The following is a 24068-nucleotide window of genomic DNA, read 5'->3' on the forward strand; positions in this document are numbered from 1 at the left end:
TGCTGATCTTCGCTTCACATTTAGAAAATCAGACCACAGATCAGCGTCGTTGATCAAACCGGCTCTTGCACCTGCAAAGCGAAGACGCGACACGCTGTCCTCCCGTTCGGAGTAGCCGACTGTAACTCAGGACGGAAGCAGATAGTCGAGGCAGTTGCCCACTTGTGACAAGACGGTAGTTGAGGGAGGCAAAGTGTACGCGTAGTGGGGAGGCGAATATACTAGTCGAGGCAGGAGGTAGCGATGGTTCGCCACCCAAATCGGCATCTGTGACTTCCTCATCGGGAGCCATCGCAACTCTACCCGGTGCACATGGCTATTTTTACCGGCACAGCATACACACACTCGTTCTTGGGCAATACATTCTCACCCAGCATGAGTGTTGATCGTGTATTCTTCCACCCATTAGGCTGTGCGTCGGTTGGAGTTATTGCCCGAATGCAGCACCTCTGCCTCACTTTTCCTCTACCCGTGTGGCTTCGGCCTTTTGTAATCGACTTAGAAAGAGGGATGTCTACCAAAATTATTAGGTTTCCATATGAAAAGACTCATCACGTGCTCCGCTACACCTGCGAGTTTTGAATCTTGCTTGGGTTGTTATTGTAGAGGTTCCCGCGTCTTTGGAAGATCGTCCGTCCACCTTCCTGGTTTCTCTCCCTTCCCGTACGTGGAGCCACAATCCGACCGACCCAGCAATACTCCCTGTTACCCGTCGCCGCAGTCCGTCCGCCGGCTGTCTGTCACCCGCCAAAGAAGCGATGATCACTTATACTTGGTCACAAATGAGTGATGCCATGCTGATCTTGCACGAAAGGGTTATTATTGTTTGCAAATCTCTTACTCTTCCAGAAGCTTCTGATGTTCGAGAACATGTTCTTCGATTTGGTCACTAGCCTGATAATTTCCATGCTTGTGGGAGATTAACTATTATATTACTACATTTAGTCAGAATTATGCTGGATATATGTGATGACGATATTCCCTATATCGTTCGACCGGTGAAAATGCAAACAAGAAAAAGGAAGCAAGAGGTATCTTGATGAAGAGGCATTCCATGCATGCGCCGACGTTTGAGGCTATCCTCAGAAGTAACAAAAGAAAAGGTGCCACCACGGCACACAACCCAACCATCAGGTCAAAGGATGCTCTCCCGAAGCATGCCTGGCAGAAACGTGGCCCAAACGTGGGCGAGTCAGGCATTCCTCATACTATGATGATGGTGGTGTCATCCACGTTGCACCACTAAAAGACGCCTAAAGGGCAAATAGGAAGTGATGTGTCGCGGGTAAAACCTGGAAAGCGTAGGTGGTATGGCCTGGAAAAACAAAACAAAATTCATGATGCCGCAAATCTTGGGAAACGTGCCAGCCACGTTATAGCCATGCGACCGATGGAACACCATCGCAAGCCACCCATCTGGAAAAGATCGACCGTTGGCTGCTGGAAATGGTATGGAAGAAGAGATGTTCGGTTGGATGTGATGCCGTGTTTGGTGGTGTACCAAGCTCCAACTTGCAACGCGCCCGCTTGCAAGATCGCGCGCTTCCGCCAGGTCGGTGTCAAGTTCCAGGATTCCGGAGCGCCAGCCTACCTTAAGCATTGGCTCGCTTCTTCCGCATCTTGTATTCAGCCTTCGCCACGCGCATCAACAGCTCTTCGTCTTTAATAGGGATCCAAGAGGTCAACACCTTCATCGCGTTCTCGAAGTCTGAGTCCAGCAAGATCTCTCTCGTCGCATCAATAAGCGCAGCCGATGTAGCATGTAACACATCCATATCTCCACTGAACTTGGACGTCGGCGAGTTGGAATGAGACTTGTCGCCCAGTAGCATGAACACGTCCCAGACGCGTAGCTGAGCGGGGAAAGGTAACGAATAGTTGAACAGCGTCAGGTACCACCGGGTACCGTACGCGGTCGAGCTAATGCCAAGATCAATCTACAAAAGAGTTTGATTAGCACACACACCAAGACGTCAGCCTCTCCAGTAGTAGTGACTTACTAGCTTCTTTGCGACATCACCTCCGCACAGCCAGTTCAGCTCAAAGTCATCTAGAGCCTCCATGAGTCCTTCAAAACCAGCTTCATAGAGTCTTTCCATGCCTCGAAGCTGCCACAACCGCACTAGCATGACGAAAGCTCGGTCCTCTTCGTAATAGCAAAGAAGCGTTGCGGTTAGTGCAGCCATGCCTTGGACATAGCCAGTTTCAGGCAAGTACAGTGACATCGCATGCAGTACGCGGAATAGAAGTCGCTGGCCTCCACGGTACCGCCGCCGAAACATGATATGCCTGTTGATAGTGCGAGGTACATCAACATCAATCTGCACGTCCTCTGCAGAGCTCTCCAGCTGGAGTTCGTAAAAGCTTTCGATGAGCTCCTCTTCTGTTGGACTATTTGCGTCGGCTTTGGCACTCGCAGCAAGGAATGAGTACCACGCAGTCGCCCTCCAGCGATCAGGTATGCCCTTCCATGTGCGAGAGATGACCTTGGGGTCTTTGGTATCGAATTCAAACAGCATGCCCCCCTTATCTGCCCCCGCTTTGACAACCTTGGCCATCTTACGCCATTTTTCGTTGCGCTCGATTTCCTTTGCTCTCATCGCCTGTGCAGCCCTTCCTCCTTCTTGCTGTTCCGCAACCTCGGCTAGACCGGGCGGTAGCTTGAGCATGTCACTCGCCTCGTCCCTCAGCCTGCGGTCTCGATTATGGGGTAACCTGTTTGTCGCGTGTCGCAGGGGCCTGTGACTGCTGTGCGTATCTGAAGTGCGACCTGAGAAAATCGATCTGGCGGGTCTTGAAGATTTGCCAGAAAGCCGCCGCTTAGGTGAGCCTGAGCGTGGGTCTACAGAACGAGTAGAGCGAGCTCTCGATGCGCTGCGCCCTAGACGCCGTCGTCTAGGCTCTTCAGACAGCAGTTGTAGTGTTGTAGTGACTCGCTGCATGCGGGGCACGTCGGGTCCGTCTGGGCCGTCGGCGTCGGATTTCGACTTTGTCTTTTTAGGTATGATGAAACCGTATCGGTCGACCTCTCCACCGTCAAGATCCGCCCAGTCCTCGAGTCCACCGGCTGCCTCTGTAGGTTCTTTGACTATCACACTCCCGTGTCGTGAGCTTATGAGTGAACTTGTGTCCTCGTTGCCTTCCACGAGCACCGACGAACCATTAGCTGGGGTGTTGGTAACAGCGCTGCTCCCCAGGTAGCTGTTCTGAACACTGCTTGTCTCCTCCTCGGGTGTATCCCAATTGACAGCACTCTCGTTGCCATGCATGTACATGCAGCGAACTTTGCGCGACAGTGTCATCTCATCGGCTGATAGTACTCGGTGGTTCGTTGATCGTGCGCGGGTCGAGTAACGTGAGGTGGATCGCGGTGAGAGGTGCTTCGTCGCGGGTGTGGGTGAGGGTGAAGGGTCCTGCTTGGGTGATTCATTTGGTTGCGCCTGCTCCTTCTGTCGCGGTGGTGTGCTTGGTGCGGGCGCGGCTTCCACAAGGAGGTCCATTTGTTTGCTTCGCCTGTTTACCTTCTTGCCACCCAACATCATGCTGCCTCGCTTGGAGAAAGATATCTGCGCGTCCGAAGAGAAGTCGTCGAAGCTGCCTGTAGGAATGTACGTGTCTAGGCCAGGGAATTCGGCCTCTTGCTCGCGTGTGGCATCGTCTAGTGAGCAACGTCGTTGTGACGCATGGCTCTTGGGACCTGAGGAGCGTTCATCCTGCACTACAATAGCAGGCAGACTCGGCGTCTTGCGCAGGCTAGTAGGTGAGGGCGGTTCGTTGGTGGTAGTGCCATTGGAGGGTGCTAAGGCCGAATCTCTGCGGTCGTCGTCCTCGTTCAGTAGCGTCCGCTTCAAGGAGAAAGCTCGAGGTCCGGGTGAAGTGCGTGGTCGGCGGACATTGGTGAGCCACGATCGTGATGCGGGGCCCTTGGTCGACGAGATGCTGTGTGCATTCGAGGGAACCGGCGACAACTGATTCGAGGCCTCGGACGTCTCCACCGCGGCGTGACCAGCGGAGTTTCCAGCCTCATCTCTCATCATGTGAGGCGCAGGCAGGTCCTGGTCATAGAGTCGGTCCCTGGAGAGAATAGCGGCTGGCAAAGCGAAATGAAGGGAAATGAAAGGGTGTGGGCGAGACGGCAACCTGCGACTCTGATTTCCAAAGTGCAGCGGCGAAGGTATGCCGGGCTATGTTTGCACAGAGTAACAACGTCAATGCTATGGACAAATGGTGCAATTGAAAAGCAAAGACCTATGCGACGACTATGGGATCAAAAAAGATCCCGGCATGGCTTGACTTGACTGGGGAAAAGGGGCGTCGCTATCAATCGGGTCGTGGGTCGCATGCCTTCTCCAGACTTGTTGCCGGCCGGAGATTGCCCAGATGCTCAACGCGCCCCGTAGAAGGGTGACGCCTGCTCACTTGACCGGCCCGTACTTGCCTCAACCACGACATCCCATATTTCTTTGTCCCTCACCGCATCGCGCCCTCACACCTCTTGGGTTTTGCACTCTGCGCGCTTTCTGGGGACATGATGCGTAGACACCTCTGTTCCTGCAATCACGCTCAATATGCCCCGCTGAAGCGTCGCGACACCCCACAAAAGCCAAACCCCCGGCGACGATCGCTGTTCCACGCGTCAATAAACTTTCCGGTCATGGCTCCTCAAAGCGGATGCCGACTAACAAATCCCAACGTCATATTCTAGCTGAGCTGCTATCGTATCAGTTGTCATACGACGCAGACTCAAACAGAGCAAGAGCTGGATAGACAACACGCCCTTTACTCGGGTGGCACAGGCAATCACAGCGTTCTCGTGCTTACCACGCTGACATCCACGCAATCTGTACTCTAGCCCAACACACCAAGGGCTGTCCTCGTTATGGTCGCCTTAAGGGGAAGGTGCTCTCTAGTTTCCCTCCCTTGCATACTGCCACTCAAACCCTCACCAGTACGCTCGGCCAGTGTACCAGTCTCACAAAATGCTGCGCATATTTGTACCCCAACAGTACGTCTTCTGGTCGAAACAAGAGAAAGCACAAAGTATTTCGCCAGGTATACACATATCATGTTGAACTGAGCAGTCGTACTGAGCCCTGAGAGCAATGAGCGTTTTTCGCGGAGGCTCGGAGAGCCTCGTAGCTATGATAGAACTCATACGAAACCCGCCAATATGCGAGTTTTACTTCTGGCTACACCTCGCTTATGTTCGCATATTGCAGCAAACCTCTGCTGGGTCTGATTCCTGACGATCAAGACATGCAGAAAGACCATCAGAAATCGAAGAGAATCTTGTTTCACCCTGAATATCTCCGTAAAGCCCTTCTCACTCGACCGTCAGGCTCGATGCAAGCACACATGCCTCCACTGATGCTGATGCTGGGTTAAATTGTGCTATCGCCATCTGGATGACTGACTCAGACTGATAGCGCCTTTTTCCGACTAACGTAAGCAGTGGGCGGTCCTGTTGGTCGCGTTATGATATCACTCGTCTGCATCGGTCATCGTAGCCTGGCTCTAATACGAACATGTCGTTCTCAACTTCGACCAACCAAGTCCATTCTCACTTCCAGATTTATCCAACGGATAACCGGTGCCGCAAAAGAAGCCCCACTCTAGAACTGTGAGTCGTGGGGCGTGCAAGTAGCTACCCCTCATCGCTTTTCAGCGTGTCGTCAGTGTGTGGCTATGTGTCGATATCTAACTGCGGGGAACATGCGACAAGCGTCACACGACTGGCAGTCAGCGAACCTTGTGTAAAAAACATTGGCGCGAGAGCACATAAACCTAGAGTGAATGCCTCACCTGGACGTGTCTGGACAAAGGGCTACCCGTGATGGCATCCTTAGATTTGATCAATCAGGCTCCTGTGGTATGCGACTAAAGCTTCTTGGGACAGAGAACACAACTAATGACCACATCCAGGGAACTAAACTCTGGGTATGACTCTTGGCGGCATCCTCACCAACTACACTCACCCTAACACTACTGTCTTTAGATCCTCCATCTTGGTATACTCGAATGTGATGATGGCTGGTTCATCCGTGCAGCAAACGCCTCCTCCCTATCTAACCCCAATCCCGTACACAAGCGCCGCAGACTTGTCATGCTCGGTATCCTTATCGAACATCCGACTGAAGGCCTCATCCTATACGAAACTGGCGGTGGAGAAGACTACCCCAATCTCGCGGGTACACACGTTCAAGACGTCTTCTCACGAGTCGACTACGACAAGTCTATGAATCTTGACGAACAAATCGCCTTGACCGGCCACAAGATTGAAGACGTCAAGATGGTCATCATAGGGCACTTGCACCTCGATCATTCTGGCGGCCTAGACCATTTTAGAGGCAAAAACATACCCGTTCACGTTCATGAGCTCGAACTCAAACACGCCTTCTATAGCGTCGCTACCAAGACCGATCTTGGCGTTTACCTCCCTCATTACCTTACTTTCGATATCAACTGGGTTCCCTTCCATGGCGCATACTATGAGATTGCTCCTGGCATCAACTTGCACCATGCACCTGGACACACACCCGGACTAACGATCATGCAGGTGAATTTGAAGGAAAGCGGGACCTGGATCTTCACGAGTGATCAGTATCACGTCAAGGAGAACTTTCAGGACAGTATACCACAAGGCTGGTTAGCAAGAGATCACGATGCGTGGGTTAGGAGTCATCAGATGATCAAGGGGTTGCAGAAGAGAACGAATGCGAAGGTCTTGCTGGGTCATTGTTTGGACACGATTAAAGAATTGGGTGTTGAATTTGCCCCTACGACTTACAAGTGAGGTTGTGAATGGGGTAAGTTCAGCGAAAGGCGTTGGCAAGGTACGACCAGACTGCTTACCACATCGTGCTGTTGATTACATTCAAATTTCAGACCTTGTACCATTTTCCGAAAAATTCTCTCATATCCCTCACCATCTCCTCCGGACACTCCATGCATGCAAAATGTCCTCCATGGTCATGATCTGTAAAGCCCGTTAGCATATCCCAACTTTCCATCATCCCTCATCAAATCTCATCCTATCTCATTTGATTCCACACGAAACACGTTGGGGATGCCGATCGCACACATGACATACCTCTGAAAAACTTCAGATCCGTACATGTAGTCTCGACACCACTTTTGGGCGCAGGAAAAGCATCGTAGGGAAACGTGCTCACGCCCAGAGGCACGCGGATCAGGTTTTCTTCTTTGGCGTCGAATTTGGTGTACATTTCGTGACGCACATTGTTGTAATAGGATAACATACCTGTGGTATGCTTGTTAGCACGGCGCATGTGGCGAGGAAGGAAGCAGAAAAGAAGATAAACGTACTCGTCATGACACTTGGCGGCGTGAAGAAATACAACGAAAGCGTCGTGCAAAGATCATGTAGCCACTGCTCGTTAACGAGTGTCGCTGTGCCTAAACTTGGATCAGCAAGTTCATTGTATTTTTCACCAAAGAACATCATGATCCCGACGGGATTATCTGTCGTGTTTCTTGTGTTAGCCTGCGATTACTCAAACACCATGGTCGCTGGCGTACCGTTGAAGGCCACGCCAATAGTCTGCGGTCGTGTTCTCATCTCAATCGCATACCCCATATGCGTCTCATTTAGCGGCTTCCCTAGAAACCACTCCGCTCTCGCTATCCCCTTCTTTTCTTTCTCCGTTAGGCTAGTGCCTTCTGGGGGTGCGCCAGGACACATGTTCGTGTGCACTGCTTTGCAGTTGGGATACCGACCAGAGCCAAGTTCGCGGACGACCCAGTGACCCCAATCTCCGGCTTGGGCGGCGTAGGACGTGTACTGTTGGAGGTGGTGTTCGTCAATGGAAGAACTCATAGTAGGAGTGCGGTTGTATGGCATAGACAGTGAGGAAAACGTACACCAAGTCTCTTCATCAACTCATCGAACAACCTCGCAGTATCCTGCAAGGTATGTCCCCTCGGTGGACCTTGCGACCAGCAATACCCTGGTAGCGACGGGACAACGAGATCGAAAGCTGGTTGTGTATCGTTTTCAGGATTCAATAGGGGTTGCATTACGTTCTGGAACCTACACTCTTCTTGTTAGTCCACAGGACAGATCTCTCAAGTATCCTCAAAGACAATACCATGAGATAACATCAGCAGTAGGGCCGGTAATCAAAGAGAGGAAGTAATGACATACTCAAACCATGTTCCTGGCCACCCATGAACCAACAACAACGGCACCGCATCCCTTCTCTCCGCCTTCTGATGTATAAAATGTATCTTTAACTCCTCGATCTCAGTCGTAAAATGGTTCCACTCATTAATCTGCTTTTGTGCTCTCCCCCAATCAAACTTGTTGAGCCAGTGATTGTACAATGTCTGTACCCACTCGAGTGATGGTCCATAGTCCTCGCCGGCATCAGGTACAATGGGTTGGGTAGGCAATCTTGTATCGGCTAGCTTGCGAAAGAGGCGATCGACTTCTGTTTGGGGGATAGTGGAGTCGAAAGGTTTGATTTCAGAGGGCATCGTGTGATATTTTGTTACTGCGCTTGTGTGGTAAGAGTGAATGACTGGTGTAGCGAATTGGATATGGATTGTATTTACGTCAGAAGTATAAGCGGTAACCCCGCATGTCGATCCGTACGATGCTTTCGATGGTATTGACATAGCTTGGTTCAGATTACTTAGCACGATGTCATGGCGTCACTTGGTTGTCATATGCAGGGACTAGTGGTGCTAGCCTAATGCGAAATGACCATCGTGAGTTCTACTGAGTGGTGATGGGATGGTATGCTCGAACTAGGTACTACTGATAAGTATACCAATCTCGGCAGAAAAAGATGGATATAGTGAAATTCAACAGACTGTGGTTCGATTCGTCGACTGTATAGCAGATGATGTGGCCTGGATGTCGACAATAGTTTCAAGTCTCCAGCAAAATTCATGATACCACGACGATTTCCAGCCCCATCTAAAAGCTCCACGTCTGACCTCTACTTCTTCTTCGAGCCTCTGCCGCCTCTCGCACTCTTCTTCTTTCCCTTCGCAATATCGGCACCCCGGCGGCCACCGGCAATCATGACTCGTACCTTGCTAACAGGCACGACGCCCACGACCTCTGTCTCTTTCCACCCTCGGATCAGCTCAATCTCCTTGGGCCAGATACGCTCGACGTCCTGACTGTTCTTGTCGATTATCTTTGCGTCCTTTCCGGCATGATCCCAGATAGAGAGGACCTCTTTGACGGCTTTACCTCGTTTGGTGGAGCCAGGCTGGATCTTGGCTTTGTATTTGTAGGTGGAAAGAGCAGACCAGGGAGCACATACGGGAATGGCGGTGAGCAATTCGTCATTTGGTAATGGTCGGCCTGTGAATGCGTCGAGGTTCTGCAAGTTCGTCTTGAGGACTTCATCGCCCTCGTCGTCTTCTTCGGCGTTCTCCAAGGCGCGTAGACGAGCTTCTTCAGCAGCCTTGCCTGCGGCTTGCGCACGTAAATGTTGGTCTCGACGGCGTTGCTTGTCAGCCAGCGCCTGCTCTTCTTTCTGACGCTTTTCTTGAGCGGCAGCCTCCGCAGCCTGCTGCCCAGACTTGGAACCCAAGAGACGCATTGCTAACTCACGGTCCTCCTCGTCCTGTGCAGCGTACTTTGCGGCCTGCTTCTTTGCTTTCGCACGTTTGCCTCGGGGCAAGGGAGCATTCTTTGGTTTCGTACTCTGCGTTGTTACGGTACCGGGTGCCTTCGGAGGGCTCTTTGCGTTGCCCTCTTCATCTGAAGAATCCTCTTCTTGACCAGCACCGTCAGCTGTAGGCCCAGCGTCAGACGGAACTTGGGGTAAGTCTTGGAGTTGACCTTTCCTTGCTAGGCGACGTTCTCGTGCAGATAGTTGTCGCTTTCCAGTAGATTTCACAATCTGTTCGGTATCTGCTACCGAGCCTGCGTCTTCTTGGGGTTCTTCATTCACAGCAGAACCATTTTTGCCGCCAGACATGGCATACTCGTCGCCATCCTTGGTGGTGGCTAGCTCATCTTCCTCGTCTGAGTCGTCTCTCGCATCTGCAGTCCTAGACTGGAGAGGATTGCTCCTAGGCGCTGCGGCTTCAGATTCAGCGTCGCTCTCTTCAGTCTGTTCCATCTTTGCATCAGGGAAGTCGTCTTCCGAATCTGAGTTAATCTTTGCGTCTGGAAAATCATCCTCGTCATCACTGTTGTCAGTCTTGGACGCGTCTGCAGCTTTTGAGTCATTCGCGGGCTCGTCGACCATCTCCGCGGCAGAAACTGCTGTCTCTTGCACGCGATGTTTGTGGTGGTTGGCCTTGCTGGAATCGCTGATCTCGAACATGACAGCAAGACCTACGACCAGCTGAGCTGGTGGTAGGAATTCCTTCTTGCCCTTGACGTTGAACATACCGGCCGGGAGGAACTCGCCCGTCTGTCCAGTCTTGCTGACCTGATCGCTACGAACCCACCAAGCTGACATGACAGCCTTTGAGTCCCATGCGTCAGATGTACAAATGCAGAGGTTGCCGGCTTGCGATAGTGTCGAAGGAGGGATGGGGGCATCTGGAGTATCTGGCTTGTTCTTGATGATCATTGGCATCGCTCCTTTGATATCTGCATGAACGTATACATCTCCTTTTCGTAAGAAGCGTCGGTAGATAATTTCGTTCTGCTGAGCATCCTTTCCTCCGAGGACCAAGTAGCCATCCGAAGAGATGAAGTATATGTATTTCTCGAACCACTGCTGCTTGCGCACTGGTCTTAGTACCTCTTTCTCTTGTTTCAAACCCTTCTTCAGGTCCTCTGCAACTTTCTTCTCATGGCTCTTCAACGCTCTGGTCGATGCTTGCAGGGTGCGATCTTCTTTGTCGGCAGCTGTCTTCTTCTGATCAAAGTATTCGGTCGAGTTCGCCCATGCACTCAGAGCTAGGTCGATATCGATAGCCAGTTGAGGCCGAGTGGACACGGCCGGGGTAGGAGCCTTTTTCTTAGGCTTATCATCCTCGTCTTCTGTATCCTCACTGACAGAGCTTGTCTCGTTACCCTCGTCTTCATCGTCTTGACCCTCCTCCCAGTTAGTCTCGTCGAGTAGCAGCGTGACAGTGTTCTCGTGCAACTTGAGCGGTAACTTGATGAGTTGCGCGACCGCATTTCCAGAGTTTTGTTCACGCTCAATCAAGCGCGCAATATCGACCCAATCCATGCCTTGTCTGATCAATCCGTTGACAGCCTCAGTAGCTTCGGTAACACGATGCACGTTTGCCAATATCGCTTCTGCCTTCCGGAAGTTGAGATCCTGCACTTGCTGCAATCCACCGATTCGATCTTCATGCTCCTTGCGCGCCTTCTCTAGCTTCTTCTTGGCCTGTTGTTCGCGTTCTGTCAACTTGGACTCGAGCTTTTGTCCTTCTATCGAGGAGAAAAACTCGTCTACCGCCTTGTTGAAACCATCAAACTCCAAGAATGTATAGTCGGAGTTTTCAAATTGGTGCGGACGGAAGGGATGGAAATCGTCGTAGAGAAGTTTGGACTTTTCAGAAGCCTCGTCATCGGCCGTAGATGCGGATGGGTTTGGCTTGGCTAGAATGTAGCCCTTGATCTGATCTGGCGTCGAGACCTCGTCGGTGATGTTCCTTGCATTCTGTAGGATCTCTACGAGACTGCCTAGGAGATTGTCATCAGCGAGTACCTCCTCAGGCTTGAGAGTCGAATCGAAGTTTGCGATATGCAGCGCATGGTCTACTAGCAAAGGGGGACATTCGGTAATGGAAACGGCCAGCGCCTTCCTCAAAGAGTCCTTGCCTGCTTTTTTCGCCTTCTTCCCTGTCGCTGCAGGCTGATCCTGTTGTTTATCAACCGCCTTCTGCAACCCTTGGCGCACGCGCTCCTTTGTAAGCTCCGGGGCACCGCCGTAGTTCTGCCGTAGGGTCAAGTTGTACTTTAGACCGACCCTCAGTCTCTCATGTTCCTCGCCTTCGTCTACGTTCCGCAAAAGAGACAAGACGTTCAAGTCGGCATCTGTCAGCACGATGTTGCCGCCAGCGTAGAACTCCAAGTACAGCCTGTATAAGCCATCGGAGAATTGGAACTCGAGAATGCGGTCGGTACCAATCTGGCTGATTGAGGTGATCCGCCTTGTTTTCAGGTATTTGCGCAGCTTTGCGACAAAGCTGGAAGGCGCGGCGGCTGTAGTTCGCGCATATTCGGTCAAGTGGCAGCGAAAGCCAGAATCGATAAGTAGCTGTTCGCGGTGGTCGGGCTTGTGGAATTTGATGAGGAAGATTCTCTGTTTGAGTGTCAGTAAGAGGGCTAGGCTGCATGGATAGTAAGTAGTTGGATGCATACAGAGCTTAGGTCATAGACGTTGGTGACTCGCAACGAGGTGAGTTTTGCGGATAGCTCATGGGCTATGACCTGTTCAATTGTTAGCAAGTTGTCATTTGGCCGACAGCATGAAGTTACCCACCTTGACGTCCAAGCTGGAAAACCTCTGCTTCATGGTGATGTCGTGTGCAGAGTCTGTGGTTAGTGGGGTTGGCGACTGTTGGTGGGCTGCGGCGATGACGAAGGTGCGCAAGTAGCGCGATTGCAAGGGTCATGGAAAATGGACGTGGTTCCTGGCCTAACGCTTACTAACCGCCTTGTTCACACGTACGTAGCAGACATGACAGGCGTCTGTTGAAGGCGTCAGTAGAAGCAGGATATATTCATCGGATCTTTATCTTGTGCAGCGCGCTACCAACTCTACCATGCGCCGCGTCCCGGGCCATACCAGTCGCAATGCCAGATGCATCTTATCCCAAACTCCAACAACGCCATGCCCAGCAAACAGAATGCGCTTAGAGACCCTGCCGTATCCTCTCCGCAAGCTGTCTCTTGCCAAACTCCCATGCGTTCAGGAATCCTTGTTCCGAGAGGTCGATGTTCTTCATCGAGGTCATGTCTTGAGCTGGGGGCTTGCTGACGCGCGAGGCGACAATGACCGGGTCCGTTTCGAGGATAATACCGTCGTCTACGAGCTCATCAACAGCGAGTGACTGCGCGTGTTAGTCAAAGCAAGCTAGGAAAGTTGCGACGGTGGGTACATACCACAAGGTCGTAGTTCTCGATGACGGTGCGCTTGTCGACCGAATTCCTGCTATGCATTAGACGAGTTGGCGAGCCGTGCGTGACAAACTTACTTTAGGAGGATGTTGAGCGAGTCTCTCAATGCCAGGACGACACTAGACATGTGTTAGCTCGAGGTCGAGTACCCCAGGCTGCGCTGTGCCCGTACCTGTATAGCAGAACCTCGTTCTCTTCGGCGCTTCCAACCACGTAGAGCATCACGTCCGACTCCATCTTGAAGACAATGACCTTGCCATCATACAATATAATGTCCGTCGTCTGCTTGGCCGTCTTCTCTGTGCAACGTGTCAGACGAATGGGCGGGTAGCTTTATATGGAGGCGGTCTACACACCCAACAGTCCCTTCTCAAAAGCCTTCTGGTCCTTGACCGTCTTGTATGCAATCTGGCCAGGGTAGTCATTCTGGTGCCCGGCCGGCGGGTGCGGGTTCGAGTAGTACTTGGTGAGGATGCGGGAGCCGTCGTCGATGGCGAGGACCAGGATCGCCTGGACGCTGAAGAGGGAAAGAGGGCGCGACATGGTGGAGCACGTGTATAATCGTCTATGCAGGCGTCAATGGGGTCAGCTCTGGTGTCGACGCGGTGGGGGGTTTTGGTTGATAGGTGTCTGCTTGCGGAGAAGCGGCCAATCACGGAGGTCGTGCGCCCTGGGCTTTAGCGCGCCGTCTGAACTTTTGAGAAGATGCGACGACCATAGGCGGGCGCATCACATCCGTCCAAGTCAGTACACCGCGAACATGCACAAAGTATCGCGAACCTCACTCGCTTCCCTGGTCTGTCCATCGGCCCCGTTTCTTGCGCCTCGTCTTCTTCGCACTGCGGCACCCGCTGCTGTGACATTGGCACAATGCCCGCCATCTGCACGCCCTCAGAGGGCGACGTACGCAACAGCAAGGGAGGGGAAAGGCAGCGCGGGAAAGACAGGCCCCAAGGAGGGTAAAGGACTCATCAGAAAGATTGATCCCAAGAAGGGAAAATCGAAGTCTTTTCCTCTTCGTTCTCCTCGTCTGGACCCGGAAGAATATGAAGTAAGACCGACCATCTCTTTCACGGACTGTGCTCACAACACCAGACAGTCCGCCTAGTCAAGAAGTTCCGAGAAGCCTGCGATGTCCGAAATGTCCAGCTTGTCATGGAACTCTACCCCACGCTACTCGCGGCAAAAGTCTTGAATAGCTACGACACGCGACGCATCACCCAAGTCCTTCACGTGCGCATACGCAACGAGCACAGTCCGAGCAAGCGAGACGAACTCTTTCCTTTCGTCCAGCAGTTGGTGAGCCATCTACGTCAAGGAACAGTCGAGCCGCACCCCTTCGCATTCGTCCATCTGTTCGGTATCTACAAGGACGCCAAGCGCTTCGATGAGGGGTATGCACTTTGGGAATGGCTGGTCCAACAAGACGAGCGCTACGTGTCGCAGGCTGTCTATGGCGCTGCAATCGAACTCATGGCATATGGAAGACTCAAGCCTCTGCCCTTATTGGAGGATCTGTACAACGACGGACTGAAGCGCTTCCCAGGCACCTTTGCTGAGTATCATCTCTCGCCTGACGCCATCGTGCCCGACCGCACCCAGCTTACTACAATCTCCGGTATTCCTACGCTCCTTCTCCAGGGCATACTCACCGCTCGCATACTGGCTCGTGATTGGAAACGGGCTTATCTGGCGCTGGACACTGCACTCCGTATCTATCCCACACAGACCCCACCCCGCTATTTTGAGCTCTTCATGACCGAGAGGCCTATATCTGAAGGATACACGGCCTTTATGCTAGCTTGCCGTGCTGGTGTCGCTATGAGGCCAACTCACGTTACTGCGCTTATTACCAAGCTGCGAGCTGCCATGGGAGCGTCACAATCTATAGCTGATCGTGTCATGCTGCTCCGAGCCATTGCGAACGCCATGTATGGCTACTTGGAGGCTGGGGAAACTCTCGAAGGCATTCACGTCGGGTCATTCCTCCGTGCTTTTGAACTGTTGCTACCAGAACCCATCGGTGGCGAAGATTATGTTGGGGAAGCAGCAGAGATGCGCGACATCCTGGCAGTTACAGCACATGAGATTATGTCGAATTTGATTCAAGCTGGCATGCCACCCGAGCTTCGATCATTACAGGCTCTCATCTCGATATCGGGTAAACTACGCCTTCCAAGTCTACTGAGTGCCACCCTTCAAGACATTGAAGCGGCAGGTTTTGAGCTTGGGCCTATCGAGAGACGAACGATCATAACATCGGCCGGGTTACTCAAGGACAAAAAGTTACTTGAGCAGTATTGGTTGCTTGTTGTGTCAGATGCAGAGGCGAACAGTGCACAGATACCATTTGAAGATTGGATTACTTTCACCAAGGCATGTAGACGAGCCGATCATAGTGATTACTTCCGAAGTCAGCTTTTGAAGTTGCCGTATGCCATCGACAACAACACTGAGCGCCACATCATTCAACAAATCGACATGCCAGAGACGTCCGCACTCAACCACAGATACCAATACATGAGCGTCAAGGAATTGACAACGGAGCTGGATGCACTCAAGACTCAGATGAAGGACATTGAAACCGTTGTCATGTCCGGACAACCACTCAATCTCCATGCATCCCCATTATACATGCATTTGGACCCCCAACACCCTTCTCTGGGTCGTGAAGAGGATCTACGATCGGTATACAACGAGCTCACTACTGATCCACACCAACCGCCTCCACCACCAGCCACACCTGATTCACCTATTCAGCCCGCAGTGAGTCCAACCGGCATACCCCTGGATGACCTCCGATTTCAGAATTGGGTCACCGTCCACGAAATGATGGACACAGCTGCCGACTACGAGTCTGATCTCCGTTATGCCGTTGACACCGCCATCAAGGCTGGCACCCCGCTAAAAGGCACCCCAGAACTTTTGCGTTTGCGTAAAGAAGCCTCGACACCGCGATCTCGCACCGATCTGAGCATGATAATAAAAGAGCTCAGAGCGAGTCGCCGCGAAGACTTGAAAATGTTCAGAAACGTTGCGTCAGATGACCTTTACAAGACGAAAATCACTAAACACATTGCCAAAGATGAGGGAGAGACCGCCGTAGCGGGCGAAAAGGGAGCGCAAAAGATCAGAAAGTATGTTGGCCTGGAGTCGTATCATGACGCCCCTGCTAGTTTGATACGTCAGGTAAAAGTATCAGACAGGAAGGCCTAGGAAATACTCGAAGAGGTCGGTGCTGCTGAGGATAGTCTGGCCCCCAGTGAAAGAGACATAATCCGACCTTTCAAAAGCGATTTTTTCTTCAAACATAATCATTGATCGTTTAAGTAGACATCTGTAAGGTGTATGTGTTTGCCTTGAGCTGGAAGTCTGCATACACCGTGACTAGATTTCTGTTGTCCGTATAGGAGATCATCTGTGATTATATGTGTATTTATACATTATCCAGTACCCTTTACTAGATTTTGAAGACAAGACACATCGCTATCCACTTCGTACATATTGATGGCAGCAGATCATGCCGCCGAGAATTGTGCCGAAGGTCTCCTATCGCAACTATCTCCATGTTGGTCTGACGTTTACTCATCATCACTCAAGTCTCATTACGTTGCATTCTTTCTTTCATCGGATACAAGGACAATCGAGACGTAAAGGAATAATCATCTTACTGCACCGTGGATCCAGCATTTGCACACTGCGTCTCACCTCATGTCGCCTCACCTTTCTCGGAACGTTTCCACCGGCGGATTTTTCCGCTCGGTATCCGAAGGAACATTTGGTCCGAGGATGGTTGTGCGGCCGTATGACATTGGCTTTGTGTTTGGATGACGGCAGACTAGGCCAACTTTTGAGTCATGTTCGCTGACCGGACTATGTTGGCTGATGACGTGGGAGTGGGATGCAAGTACATGATAGCGTGGAGGTACTCAGTGTGGTGAGTGGAGTTAGTACGCTTGACCAAAGTCGCGGTGTGTAGACCACGTGGAGTTGTTTTATCGCCGTCATAGGCAGTTTCACCACTTGCAGAATGAGCAGATGTGTAAGTATGAAGATGAGTGGTTGATGCATATCTCATTACCGAATACCAGGACATTGCAAGCCTCGCGGCCATAAAGCCGTCTGCCCAAGAAAATTCCAAATCTAAATCCAAAAAATGTAATACAGTCAAGTCAACTTAAAGTTGACGGGGAATACGAAGCCAAAAAAATAAATAAGACAATGATGTCAAGAAGTGAAGAATGGAGGCACGCAGCGGTCAACGCGCAAAGCAAGAAGCCATGACAATGTACAACCCTGAAAATCTCCAACGCCACATCAAGTAACCAAACCCGCTAAGTGCAAACAAAGTAACGAGAAGAGAAGGCGTCTCTAGTTCGAGCCAGAGCTACCCCTCCGGCTGTCGGCTGGTGTGATGGGAAAGCAGAAGTCGACTGGCGATGGTGGTGGAGCTGGGGTTTCGTTGGCGTCTGAGGAGCGCGAGGTCAAGCCTGAGGATGCTTTGAATGCCGCGCTGACATCGTGGCCAAGTGTTGAGTTGGTGAAGATGGAGAGACGCTGACGAGGGTTGAAAGCGGAGGCTGCGGAGGCGGGCATGTTGATGGTTTTTGTGTGTGGTGATTGTACTTGACAGTGTGTACTTAATACGTAGTTGACGATGAGTCTCGTAGGTATGAGGAGACTATCTGAAAATGCGGAGAGTATCCGGGATAGTTGACTAGATAGTTGCAACGGAAGCCGAAGAAATTGTACGGGCCGGAGTTATTGATGCGCTGGTGCGATGCAGGGTAATTCTGATTCTCGGGGAAAGGTGCGTAAGATATGTGATGTGCTGTCTCGGACTGTGACAACAACTAAAACTCGGGCTGACTCGGTAACAAGGCTGAAGTGTGTGTCTAGGGAAGGGGTGAGTCAGATTTAATATCAAGGAAGAATGCGCTGGGGTTGTTGGAACAGGGCTTAGGTGCGGTCGTGCGTTGGCATACAGGGCTACCAGAATTGGCGGAACCCCGGACTTGATGCGCTCGGGTATGGGGAAGAAGGTTGCGTAAGGGGCTGACTTACTTTTGGGATGTGGGTGCCAACGAGCGAGGCGTGTTACACAAGTGTGGTATTGCGAGAGGCTTGTGTGTAAGCTGGACCAAGGTATGCTTCAGTGCAAATGGTATGTTTGAAGAAAGCAAAGAGGCTCAAGGTAGAAGTGATTTTTTAATGTCAAGTAGATGAGGACGTGTGTAAGGAATAAGTATTGAGCGTAAAGCTAGGTCGTACTTTGCGATGCGTGGTAAATGGCGATACCGCGTCGAAGGGGGCGCTTCTCTTATACCACAGTACAAGTGCAGAGTACCGATACGATCGCTATTCACCGCCGAAGAGATAACCCTGACTCGCATCATTAACCAGGGTTGTAACGGAATCTCGGAAGGGCCATACGTTTTGAGCTAAAAGCAAAAGTATAATCAGCAATCAAATGTGCGCGGCCACACGGGGAAGCGGACGGTTGCAACTCCTTGTTGCGCGACCATCGTTGCACCTGGAAGGTGCAAAGTCCACCCCACGCCCTGATCCTGTTCCAGGGTCGCAGAATCAAGGCTGTTCTGGGGCGTCCTGTCATCATTGACGTGTCTGAGATGGTTTTCTTGAAGCGAGGATGCATGCGACAAACAAGGCACACAAGCCTGTCAGGCCCTTCCGCAGCGTCCCACGCATCCTCTCTACCAGAAGCCTGCTCGTGAGAAAGGATGATACCTATCGCAGACGGCCCGAAGAAGCAAACCAATACAGTACAGTACACCGCGGCGGTCCGCGGGTAGAAGCCGACAAGCGGATGACGTGGGCGAGCAAGACACCACAGTGTCCTTTGGGTGGCTGTCGCAAGCAAGGCATCATCGAAGCCGGACCGACCAAGTCAATTCTCTGACCGCTTCTCCGATGTGCATAGGTATGCATATCCCACGCGAGGCTTGCGGCAGAGCAAGATGGGGTAAGTGGAGCTCCGGGCTGCATTCCCCGGATACCAGCGGGCTGGGATTTGCCCACTCAAAAAAGGAAGACGAGGCGTCTGGAACTTTGCCTAAGAAGTTGGCTCCACCTTGATCATCAGCATTCGTGCTACTCCCTTGATGCCCATCCAGGTACCGCCGCATCACTTTTGCAACGGCTTTTTACACTGCCTGTCATCGACTCATACACCTTGCAGTGCGGACAAACCCGGATAGGCAACCCGCGTTGGGTTGCGACACGGGAATAATTCCTGCGACGTTTGCCCAGGCTGGAATGAGACTTCCTGCAATAAGGCTTCGAGAACACTGCTGGAAGGGCGCTCGAGCCGACCTGTGTCACGGCCAAGGCATTACTGACGTTGGTGTCATCGTTCCGCCCCTTTTCTACCGGTTGAAATTACGGCAGAAGAGTGACATCTCAGACCTCCTTCCGTCCTGCGTTTTGGCCGCTCTGGCATGGCTGATCCAAGTTGTTCTCGCCATCGTCGAGCAAGCGCAGATCGAAGCGTTCGGCGCCGCAAACACACTTGTTACAGCATTATGCCGGTCGCGATCAGATCTCGATGCGCGACGCAGGCAGCAAAATTCTTCACCTCCGCGCCATCCGAACGATAATTCCATGTTGTCCTTGAAGATAGCGAACGAATTCTGTTACCGGTCGACTACTCGTGGCGCAAACCTTCCTCTGGTTACTTTTGTTAAGCGATAGCCTGAGCCAAGCTCACCTGTCATCACATCATCTCATCGAGACGTCGAATGGGAAGCTATGGGGTCGCACGTTAGACGCGAGCTAAACGTAACCTCAACGTCGTTTCATCTTTGGTAAGGCGACGTAGCCTTCTACCTAGTAAACTCCGACGCCTTTCTCCCAAGCCTTATCCACGCAACCCGCTTTCCCCGGCCTGGCGTATAGCCTGATCCCCGCCCTTGCGTTAGGGTTGCTGTCGGAACAAACATCCCCCCAACCATAACGTGTAACGTTCCTCACCTCTACCGCGGGGCGTAAGTTGTATGATGTGGCGCGGTGGTCCGCCTTCGTAAATTCGTGTCGCATCGGAATCCGGGTTGTGCCGTTAGCGAGACGGTGATTTCTAGGCGCTGGTGTCGCTTTCCGATCGTCTGCGGCCTTCCGACGACAATCTGCGCGTTATCTGACCGACTCTTGACAGGCTTTCACCGCAACTTGGCGACGTAGCGAAGAAAAATTGAGTATAAGCGGGGAAGGTTGCAGTAAGGCTTTGAGGAGAAAGAGGGAGAGCTTCGCGTCTCTGGGCGTGCCTGCTTCGTGTGGGTTATGGCAACTGTAAAAAGCGACAACTACTACTACCACCATGTGTGACCTCCTAGACGCACTGAGACATCAATTGCAAAACACTGAAAGTGAACGGCTGTCATTCTTTTGTCTCGACAGAAGACATCAGGTAAGCATATGTTGCTTTGCGCGATTGGCTTAGCAATATTTTCTCCGTTGCTGATACAAGCCCATACATTTTTGTATAGTGATGGACTTCGTGACGTTGTCTGCAGCGGCATGAGGGCGCTCCCCTGACGCCTGTTTGCTGTCGCAGGCTGCGAGAATTTCCTCTCACCAGCGATCCATCATGAAATCCCACCACTGCAGCCTACAGACATTCTCCCTTGGTGGTGCATACAGTTACGCAATGTTTCCTCAACACCCCTAACCTTCTGCCCCTCATTGTCCCAAACATTGTGTTGTTATCGCCAACCGACACATGCATGGAATCGGTCGATCAGCAGTGGCAATGGCTAGAATCACTCAAATCACTACCCGTGCCCAAGTAGCCGAGTCATTGCACCAGGCATTGCTTAGAAGAACAAGATTCGGAGGCCTTACGTTCACACGAGCAGGCATCTTTGACTACTTCGAGCACGTACACCATTACTTCGGCTGCCCTGAAGACGACTCAGCTTAGCCAACGCTTACTATTAGCCATCGTCCGGATGTCGACCAGTCCATTCTCAATGCTTGTCTGCATCAGAGGTACTCTCATGGCCTTGCGCAATACGCTATTCCCCATTTCAATCTCAAAGATCTAACCACGTCCAAATCTACTACTCATTTTTCTGAATGCTCGTGTTCAACATTCAACAAGTAAATTAGCTTTTCTCGACTACGAGTTGGCGCCCTTGATACACCTGCGACCAGCGATCATCAAGCATACGGAACACGCTATGGGCCTCGTCAGTGAAAAGTATGGTCAGATATTAGAGTGGGACACGGAAGAACAAACTGTGCCGAGCATCTCCGAGCTAAATAGGCTCTCTTTGCTGTATAAGACCAATCTAGATTCGGTAAGTTGGGCACTAAAGAAGTGCTCCCGATGAACTTCTTCGAGTCGCTTGTTGAGACATGATCCTTCCTAAATTCTTCCAGTTGGATATCATGCAAGAGCTAAAGCCAGTCCGGTCTTCATCGCTAGGCATCTGTGCCTGCTTCACTCAAGAGTGCGATCGCAGTGTCGAGGACGATGTGGCCGGCATCAAGTTTAATGGTAAGCGTGATCGCAAGCGGGATAAAGAACTGGAGCATGTCATCACTCTATTCAGATATCTCTAGGAACTACCTGTCAGGTAGACGATAAAGACACACACATTGGTGGAGACACCTGACAATCTACTACAGACCAACGAACGAGCAAGCATCTTAAGTTTCCCATTCGCGGCCTCACTTCTTTCGAAATCGTCCATAGTGTCGGAAAGTCTTCGCTAACTCAGCTTCTTCCTACCCTAGGCAAAACGAGTCCAGTACTAAGTCAAGCACCGACAGGCAGAGCTGATCACAAGCTATGCTATCAATCTCTCGCAATGTAACTCGACTGCTAACACAGCTCTCGAGAGCACCAACCTCACTGATCTGGGGAAACCAGACGCGAAGTTTCGCTGTCCAGTCAACAAGCATCGAAGCCCGAAAAATCTCGAAATTCTCAGAAACGTAGAAGCCGCTTCAGGTGCATCCTGGTATGCCGTAGATGGCCGCTTAAGAGACTGCACTGGTACTACACCCCACGATATCGTCTGCGGTATCATCAAGGACGTACACTACAGCGTGAACCACTTTGGGCCGAGCTTGATAAGGCTTCTGAATGCTATACTCCAGTCGATTTCATTTACGTCACTATCCCCACTGACCTCCATGACCCTACGAAGCAGATCACTGGTAAATCCAATAGAATCAACTTGAGTGGTACCAAGAAAGCTGGTTCTCACGATATCGCAGCTCTGCATGACAACGATGATCAGGACAACGATGCTGATGAACAGCGTACTACTACCTTCCGTATGGGTTCGGCGCTTCAGTCGGCACCTCGCAAGGACGTATGGCTGGCAGGACGAGGTGTTCCAGCTCACCTAAAGCCGTCTTGTGTATGGCAGTCTTGAGACGTTCGCTATGTACACTCATCCTGGCATAACATTGTCCATGTAAGGTGTTTGGGTGTTTGTCAAGATTAATTTGGTCTTTTAGAGGATTCAGTCTACAGTGATTGATGAGCCAGCCCATCGGCGGCCCAGAAGTATGAGGTTGGCGTCATACTAGAGGTCATTCAGTTATTGATGCTCATGTATCAATACTGAACCTAAGTAGTCCAGTTTCCTGTAAGAGGAACTTTATTTCTCTCGTGGTTTGGTCCTTCTTCTACAACCACACAGTTTGCGCATACTGTGATCGATGTGGGAGCGCCAACAACCATGGTCTTGCTCTCGCAAAGCACATATAGTGGCCACAGTACTATAAGAAATACTTGACTTTTTTTTGTGATTCTTTTTCGTGAGGTTGAAGTACGTGTCGGATGCATTTATCACCTGCTTCTATGTAACATCTCGTTGCTCCCTTTCAAGGACTTTTCGTGTTACGGTCGTATCTCACAATCGTTGGTCGACCACCTGTCCCCACGCGAAGCGCCTTCCGGTTTGGGCACTAGCGTTGACACCGACTTCGGGATTTGTACATTGCGGCCTAGATGTCATCATACATCAACGAAAGCTGCATTGTCACCGGATTTTTGTACCCAGTGCCAGGCCCTTGTGATAACATCAGTTGGGCTTATGTTAGCTAGTGGACGTTATATTTCTATGAGGGACTGTCGGGCGTAACCAGGCTGTGCATGCTGACCGTAATCGTTGCGTGGCCAGCAACCAGTATGGTGCCCAGCCTTACAACACTAGAGCTGCTTGCCTGAAACCGGTGAGCCTCCTGTTCTGTCTATTTCAGCATTCATCTACCACCGGTAAGATCTAGCCAGACCACCTCAAGAGTTGCCTGGGAGCCGCGTCCTGCGATTAATTGTGCGGACAACATGTCGCGACCAAATACTAATTCGTCACCAGAGCCGCATGAACGTTATTCGTAGATATCGCTTCCTGATAGCGAATACTTTGACGATGACACGCGACATGAGCAAAGTGTGCAAAGCAGCACCGTTGGCAGCGTGTCCAGGCCTGAGTCACGAATACTGGGGCAGTATGAGCCCGTATCGCGAATCGACACCCCTCCTCATGCTATACACGAGCAAGAAACACTCTTGGACACCAGCTATGATTGCGCAGGTCTACCAGTCACTCCACTGAATGCAGTAGATGAATGCGACTCGCTGGATCAGCAGTGCATAAGAACTCCGGACAACACCCAAAAGCGCGAACCTTGTGCGAAACACTTCTATCTACTAAGCTAGACATCGGCTGATGATCTAATAGCAGATTACCAGGACCAAAATCTACAGAAATCTACCGAATGGCTACCCTACACCCTGCGGCGCCCTTACCTGATCGCCCTAGGTGCAGTGTCACTCGTACTGTCTATCGTCTTGGCAACACTTTGCTGGCAGTCCTATAAGAATCATGGACTTGGAGATGAAGTTGGGTCCACGGGACTGTTCTTTGGGTGGAGATACACGCCCACCATCGTTGCAGTCTTCTTCACACAGGCTATTGTCCAGATTGCCGAGGACGTAAAAAGAACAGAAGCGTACGCGCGC

The 24068-nt window shown here is 51.4% G+C and overlaps 6 protein-coding genes across 6 annotated transcripts; 2 read left to right on the plus strand and 4 right to left on the minus strand.

Annotated features, from left to right (window-relative positions):
• Positions 1–1396: 1396 nt before the first annotated feature.
• Positions 1397–4442, minus strand: CC77DRAFT_730811 (RabGAP/TBC). Its single transcript, XM_018532964.1, has 2 exons — positions 2001–4442; positions 1397–1937 (listed from the first exon to the last, which is right to left on the minus strand). Exons 1-2 carry the CDS (start codon positions 4035–4037, stop codon positions 1593–1595), a joined length of 2382 nt encoding a protein of 793 aa, XP_018387874.1. The 5' UTR covers positions 4038–4442; the 3' UTR covers positions 1397–1592.
• A 1013-nt stretch (positions 4443–5455) lies between these two features.
• On the plus strand, positions 5456–7031 carry CC77DRAFT_730799 (Metallo-hydrolase/oxidoreductase). The gene is made up of 3 exons (XM_018532963.1): positions 5456–5869; positions 5923–5937; positions 5996–7031. The coding sequence occupies exons 1-3, from the start codon at positions 5834–5836 to the stop codon at positions 6791–6793; spliced, it is 849 nt and encodes a 282-aa protein (XP_018387875.1). The 5' UTR covers positions 5456–5833; the 3' UTR covers positions 6794–7031.
• CC77DRAFT_1059357 (alpha/beta-hydrolase) lies at positions 6882–8496 on the minus strand (the record flags this gene model as incomplete). The annotated part of the gene is made up of 6 exons (XM_018528228.1): positions 6882–6976; positions 7091–7261; positions 7327–7482; positions 7540–7801; positions 7882–8050; positions 8165–8496. 6 exons carry the CDS (start codon positions 8494–8496, stop codon positions 6882–6884), a joined length of 1185 nt encoding a protein of 394 aa, XP_018387876.1.
• A 467-nt stretch (positions 8497–8963) lies between these two features.
• CC77DRAFT_1059358 (hypothetical protein) lies at positions 8964–12467 on the minus strand (the record flags this gene model as incomplete). The annotated part of the gene is made up of 3 exons (XM_018528229.1): positions 8964–12254; positions 12314–12382; positions 12435–12467. The coding sequence occupies 3 exons, from the start codon at positions 12465–12467 to the stop codon at positions 8964–8966; spliced, it is 3393 nt and encodes a 1130-aa protein (XP_018387877.1).
• A 176-nt stretch (positions 12468–12643) lies between these two features.
• Positions 12644–13646, minus strand: CC77DRAFT_1018486 (snare-like protein). Its single transcript, XM_018524632.1, has 5 exons — positions 13429–13646; positions 13245–13371; positions 13150–13191; positions 13058–13103; positions 12644–13005 (listed from the first exon to the last, which is right to left on the minus strand). Exons 1-5 carry the CDS (start codon positions 13613–13615, stop codon positions 12808–12810), a joined length of 600 nt encoding a protein of 199 aa, XP_018387878.1. The 5' UTR covers positions 13616–13646; the 3' UTR covers positions 12644–12807.
• A 141-nt stretch (positions 13647–13787) lies between these two features.
• CC77DRAFT_958644 (hypothetical protein) lies at positions 13788–16547 on the plus strand. The gene is made up of 2 exons (XM_018535551.1): positions 13788–14123; positions 14168–16547. Exons 1-2 carry the CDS (start codon positions 13833–13835, stop codon positions 16286–16288), a joined length of 2412 nt encoding a protein of 803 aa, XP_018387879.1. The 5' UTR covers positions 13788–13832; the 3' UTR covers positions 16289–16547.
• Positions 16548–24068: the final 7521 nt, after the last annotated feature.

Source organism: Alternaria alternata (assembly GCF_001642055.1).
Source record: "Alternaria alternata strain SRC1lrK2f unplaced genomic scaffold CC77scaffold_6, whole genome shotgun sequence".
Taxonomy (NCBI): Eukaryota; Fungi; Ascomycota; class Dothideomycetes; order Pleosporales; family Pleosporaceae; genus Alternaria; species Alternaria alternata.

What these genes read in the sequence shown, in the direction of transcription:
- CC77DRAFT_1018486 (XM_018524632.1), bottom strand. Translation starts at nt 13,615, where the DNA reads ATGTCGCGCCCTCTTTCCCTCTTCAGCGTCCAGGCGATCCTGGTCCTC. An exon ending in AACGAGGTTCTGCTATACAG is followed by an intron (nt 13,192 to 13,244) that starts GTACGGGCACAG and finishes ACACATGTCTAG; the next exon opens with TGTCGTCCTGGCATTGAGAG. An exon ending in TCGCTCAACATCCTCCTAAA is followed by an intron (nt 13,104 to 13,149) that starts GTAAGTTTGTCA and finishes AATGCATAGCAG; the next exon opens with GAATTCGGTCGACAAGCGCA.
- CC77DRAFT_958644 (XM_018535551.1), top strand. Translation starts at nt 13,833, where the DNA reads ATGCACAAAGTATCGCGAACCTCACTCGCTTCCCTGGTCTGTCCATCG. An exon ending in TGGACCCGGAAGAATATGAA is followed by an intron (nt 14,124 to 14,167) that starts GTAAGACCGACC and finishes TCACAACACCAG; the next exon opens with ACAGTCCGCCTAGTCAAGAA.
- CC77DRAFT_730811 (XM_018532964.1), bottom strand. Translation starts at nt 4,037, where the DNA reads ATGATGAGAGATGAGGCTGGAAACTCCGCTGGTCACGCCGCGGTGGAG. An exon ending in GTGATGTCGCAAAGAAGCTA is followed by an intron (nt 1,938 to 2,000) that starts GTAAGTCACTAC and finishes ACTCTTTTGTAG; the next exon opens with ATTGATCTTGGCATTAGCTC.
- CC77DRAFT_730799 (XM_018532963.1), top strand. Translation starts at nt 5,834, where the DNA reads ATGGCATCCTTAGATTTGATCAATCAGGCTCCTGTG.